Below are 5,473 nucleotides of genomic sequence, written 5' to 3' on the forward strand. Positions count from 1 at the left end.
GTCTCATCTTGTGGTTCCATTGGAGAAGCAGGTTCCGATATGTTGACATGTTGACGCTTGGAGAGCCAAATGCCGACTGAGGTCCGGGGTGCGATTTTATAATCGCAGTGCGCGCGGGGCCATACAGCTCCGTATGCTGCAATTCAATTTGCGACAAGCGCGTCGCGAGCAGTCGCGGAAAAATGTGCCAAATCACAATTTTAAAATCGCTGCGATTTTTTTGTCGCATATGCGCGCACTGCCATATAAACACATACGTTACATTTCCGCGACTAAATTATCGCGCGACAAAAAGTCGTGGTGCGCGCTTGGCCTTAGTTTTTGCGACACGATTTTAGAATCGCGCTGTAATATATCGCAGGAAATTCACTGCGCGCACTGCGATGAAAAAGTCGACGATTTGTTCATTCTCAACATGGATTTCGTACCAGTCGTTTGTCATGAAACGTTGTCTTTAATATGCGATCGCTGTATGACTTTGAGTATTTATACCACAAAGGTGATCTCCTATTTCCATAATTAAATGGTCAACATCTAGCGTCTTCAGCAGCAGGTTCCGACATGTTGACGCTTGGAGAGCGAAATGCCGAGTGAGGTCCGGGTGCGATTTTATTATCGCAGTGCGCGCGGGGCCATACAACTCCGTATGCTGCAATTCACTTTGCGACAATCGCGTCGCGAGCAGTCGACAAATCACAATTTTAAAATCGCTGCGATTTTTTTGTCGCATATGCGCGCACTGCCATATAAACTCATACGTTACATTTCTGCGACTAAATTATCGCGCGTTAAAAAGTCGTGGTGCGCGCTTAGCCTAAGCTAAATAAGGGTACGTTCAAAAACATTGCCTAGTGATCAATATTTGAAATTATAATTATTAAGAATCATTTGTATTATTACAAAACTTACATGTGACATAAATAAAATTAAAAGGTGATTATGATTACCTTAATAATTTTTACAAAATTTTGTATCATATAATTAAAATGTTGCGAGTTATCTATCTCGTTGTTATATTTTACTGGTTCCTGAACGTATCACTCGCTGTCTTGTTTGTCAATCAATTCAATTGTCAATGTCACTCAGTTTCCCCTTCCCCACGTGTTTATTTGTGGTGGACGAAATCAAATTCATATTTTGTATTACAATGGCTGTTATGCAAAGAATTAAGTAAGAAAGGTTATTTTTAACATGCACATAACATCTTTAATGACACCAGTGACTTTTGTTCAGTTGTATTATTGTAATTTTTCAGAAAGCCGACTACTAGGAAAGGCAAGAAGGTTTTACAATCAAAGGAACCCAAGCCCACCGAAGGGCCCAAACAATGTATATTCCTTCAGGGAAGGAACCCATCGGAGCGTACTAAACAGCTATTAAAAGATATATACGATTTGAAAAAACCCGACGGTGCTTATCTTCGACGCAAGAATGATTTCGTTCCTTTTGAAGACGCTACTCTCATTGAAAAGTAAGTTAAGTGAAATTCATATATTTAATTGTTATAAATACTTAACGTACAGGTAATAAAGCTAAATCGCTGTCAACGGGCAGGGTGCCCAGCCAGAAGGCTGGTCGTATTTCCTACTATTCTATTGCACTGTGTGAAATACTGGTGCCTCAGGCCTTTAGTAAGTGCGTCGATAAATCTTTATATAGCCGATGCGATGCGAGACTTGGCCTCCATAGCCAGTGGCGTAGCTAGGGGGGGGGGCGGTGGGGGGCGGTCCGTGACCCGGTATGTCCTTAAACTACGTCCAGGACCCGGTATGTCCTTAAACTACGTCCAGGACCCGGGTATGTCCTTAAACCACGTCCAAGACTACCAGTGGACGGGCAGCAGCGTCCCTCAAATTCGGTGTACTTGACTGCGATCGCCAACCCGCCTGCCAAGCGTGGCGATTATGGCATTCACCCCCAAAAAAGGGGGAGGCCTATGTTCAGCAGTGGACGTCTTATGGTTGAGATGATGATGATGATGACCCGACCGTGAACAACAGTAGTGCCATCTATAAAAATTCGTAAAATGAAAGCGATGGAGTAAATCCTGAGCTATTTAATATAAATTACAATTACTCTTTTTAAATATATTTTACAATTTTGATTGATTTTTGGGGTGACACCCACAATTTCCGCACCGGGTGCCACCCATGCTAGCCACGCCACTGTCCCTAGCCCCAAGGTTTCCATGTTGTCATATAATATGATCACAGTGTTTGAATGTGTTATATTCTCGTTTCATTATATCTGTAGACAAAATGTGATGTGCAGCTTTTTGTAGGAAATTCTTACAAAACAAAATTATATTTATTAAGCAAATTCTATATGCTCCTTTCAGAATGTGCTACAAGAAGGAGGCATCACTGTTTGGTGTGGGATCACACAACAAAAAGCGTCCTCACAACATCATCCTGGGCAGAACATTTGACTATGGAATATTGGACATGATAGAACTTGGTGCCGAGAACTTCAAGGCTATGTCAGAATTCCAAAACATGAAAGTACTGGCGGGGCTTAAGCCGTGCCTGCTGTTCAACGGGCCAGCGTGGGAACTCAATAATGAGCTTAAAAGATTGAAGTCTTTGTTGACAGACTTTTTTCATAGAGAGAAGGTGGGAATTCCAAAGATCAAACTTATTTACTTAACCCTTAAGTGCCACTTGCACCATTCCACTAACATTGCATATTGTCTCTGACTTTGTAAATTTTTACACATGCTCCATTTTTACAAACTGTAATCAAACACTGAAAATTATACATGAGGTATTCTTTTCTTAAATTTTGACATATTACTATAAGAGGAATTTAAAAGTACAAGAATGATATGTGACTTTTGTTAATGACTTACCCCCTTATTCATAAACATTTACTAAAGTTGACAAGCCGATAATAATTTTTTGTCCCTTTCTGATGTATTGGTATGATGGAAAGGGACAAACGATTTTTATCGGCTGGTCAACTTAGTAAACGTTTATGAATAAGGGGGTAAAACTTAAACAGAACCACATTCAATAACTATCAAATACTTTATGTTTGTTAGAACTGGAGCAGTTTACATTTAGGCAGGTCAATATCAAAGTGTTTTTGATCTTTCTCATTTCTTTGGACAAAGGACATATTTTTGATTGTCTGGTAGGGAGTCCCCAACAACTATCAAATGCCCAGATATATCAACGAACCCCCTTATTCATAAACTTTTACTAAAGTTGCAAAGCCGATAATAATCGTTTGTCCCTTTCCATCATACCAATACGTTGGAAAGGGACAAACTATTATTATTGGCTTGTTAACTTTAGTAAATGTTTATGAATAAGGGGGTAAATGTTTAGATCCTTAGTCAAAAATTAGTCTGAAGAAATTAGACATTCAAAACGCTCATAACATTGAATTAGGCCTTATTATTACACCCCGTTATCTAATGCTCAGTTTGGGGTCAAATAGTGATGTTGCTTCACATTATTAGTCGATTCATATTTATCGATAAAGGGTTGTTTGTCAAAATAAAATTCTTATTTTGTGAATGCTCTAGTCTAGACCTTCATTCCAGCTTTTTCATCAGATAGGACGGCGACAAATTATAGAATCGTACCGAGACGACTTATTAGGTACTAAGTAGGTGCCTATAGTGTTGTATAAACCGTTTAAGTTCGGGGGTAAATATTAGTAACAGGTGTAGTAGTAGCACTTTATTGTACATAAAACAAGTTACAACACAGTTGATACAGAAACAATGTACTAAGGCGAGCTTATCCCTATAAGGGATCTCTTCCACCACTTCACAGGGATCACTTCTTTTTTCAGGGGAATATTAGTTAAAAATAATTTACAGTACACGATTAAGTCCCGTTTCCTAGTAACAAAGAGCAGTAAGTTTCTTCAATTTTGTAAAGTACAAAAAAAAAAATGTTTTTTTATTTCATAACAATTTTTAAAAAACACTATAGCAGAGCTCTGTTAAGTATGAATCAGATCTATTTATATGTTATTAAGTGAGTAAATCAACTTAATTTTTTATTGATATTGATTATCGCAACTGCCCCATCACTTGCCCCCAAACTGAGCATTAGATAACGGGGTGTACTTATTATTTAATGCTCAACTTGAATATGTTTCTTACAGGTTGAATCCATAAGGCTCCAGGGATTGGAACATACCATCAGTTTCACGGCCACAGATGAAGGCAACATCTACATGCGCTCCTACAGGATACTGCTCAAGAAGAGTGGCCAGCGCACACCTAGGATTGAGCTGGAAGAGATCGGTATGGCTTTATTCTTTATCTTTCTTGTAGAGAGAAGAGCCTATTTTTTTATTCCGTAGACTAAAATGACATTTTTTTTTAAACTTTCGCGTTTTTAACACATATTAACTCGAATTTTATTCAACTACCTTGATTTACCGACGTTTCGACACAGGTTTCACTGGTCGTGGTCGCGGCTGACTGATGAAAATTCGCGTTAGACCCGTCTATAAAGCGAGTTAATAAAATGACATTTCCTAGTATAATGGACATAAAATGTCATTTCATAGTATGAAATGTCATTTTAGTCTACCGAATAAAAAAATAGGCTTTAGTAGTGGTAATAGTAGTACTACTATATATATATATAGTGAAATTACGATAATCCGGCACATCCAGTAATCTGGTACTAAAATAGAGTGCAAGTGATCATTCTATGTCCAAAATTACAGTCCATGAGTAGTAAAATTATTTATAATGATATGTATTTCAATCGTTATTTCCATATCTGTTCCCCTTATATCCTCTTTATGTCTGTTAAAATTTTTAGTTTTATTATTTGCGTTAAACATGGTACAATAGTTCTTATATTATTGTTAGTAACTATGTCGTAACATGCGAAAATAGATCTTAACCCTATAAAACAAAATCGATGTTGTTGCATTTCAGGGCCCTCAATAGACTTCAAGCTAAGAAGAACTAAGCTAGCGGCCGATGATTTATACAAGGAAGCATGCAGAGTTCCCAGAGAAGCCAAGACTCTCACAAAGAAAAATATTTCAAGAGATGCATTTGGTTCCAAATTGGGCCGTATCCACATGGGCAAGCAAGACATCAACCGCCTGCAGACTCGCAAGATGAAGGGCTTGAAAAAGACTCCCGAGGAACGGAAGCAAATGCTTATGAAGAAAAAGCAAGCCAAGAAAATGGCAAACCAAGCCCAGCCTATGGAAGCATGATTAATAAAATAGTTGACTGTTTATATTTGATTGTTTGATTTCATCATCTTCAATATTGTTCTGGATATTTGCAAAGTACACTTATTATGGTATTCAATACCTTATTATGGTATGGTGGGGGATATAACAGGATTAATAGAGTTTTTGATAGCCAACGGAGTGCAAGTCTTATTTAAAATGTCAAACTTCTATGAAATTATCACGTATATAACTCTTATGAAATTATGACGTATAAATTACTCGCATATGCTATCAAAATGACTGCAAACTCTTG

The 5,473-nt window shown here is 37.9% G+C and overlaps 1 protein-coding gene across 1 annotated transcript; it reads left to right on the top strand.

Moving 5' to 3' along the window:
* Window positions 1–1,076: 1,076 nt before the first annotated feature.
* Window positions 1,077–5,226, top strand: LOC134668431 (ribosome production factor 2 homolog). Its single transcript, XM_063525913.1, has 5 exons — window positions 1,077–1,170; window positions 1,256–1,471; window positions 2,339–2,612; window positions 4,120–4,261; window positions 4,910–5,226. Exons 1-5 carry the CDS (start codon window positions 1,148–1,150, stop codon window positions 5,197–5,199), a joined length of 945 nt encoding a protein of 314 aa, XP_063381983.1. The 5' UTR covers window positions 1,077–1,147; the 3' UTR covers window positions 5,200–5,226.
* Window positions 5,227–5,473: the final 247 nt, after the last annotated feature.

The sequence above is a fragment of the Cydia fagiglandana genome, chromosome 10 (genome assembly GCF_963556715.1).
Source record: "Cydia fagiglandana chromosome 10, ilCydFagi1.1, whole genome shotgun sequence".
NCBI classification, from domain to species: Eukaryota; Metazoa; Arthropoda; class Insecta; order Lepidoptera; family Tortricidae; genus Cydia; species Cydia fagiglandana.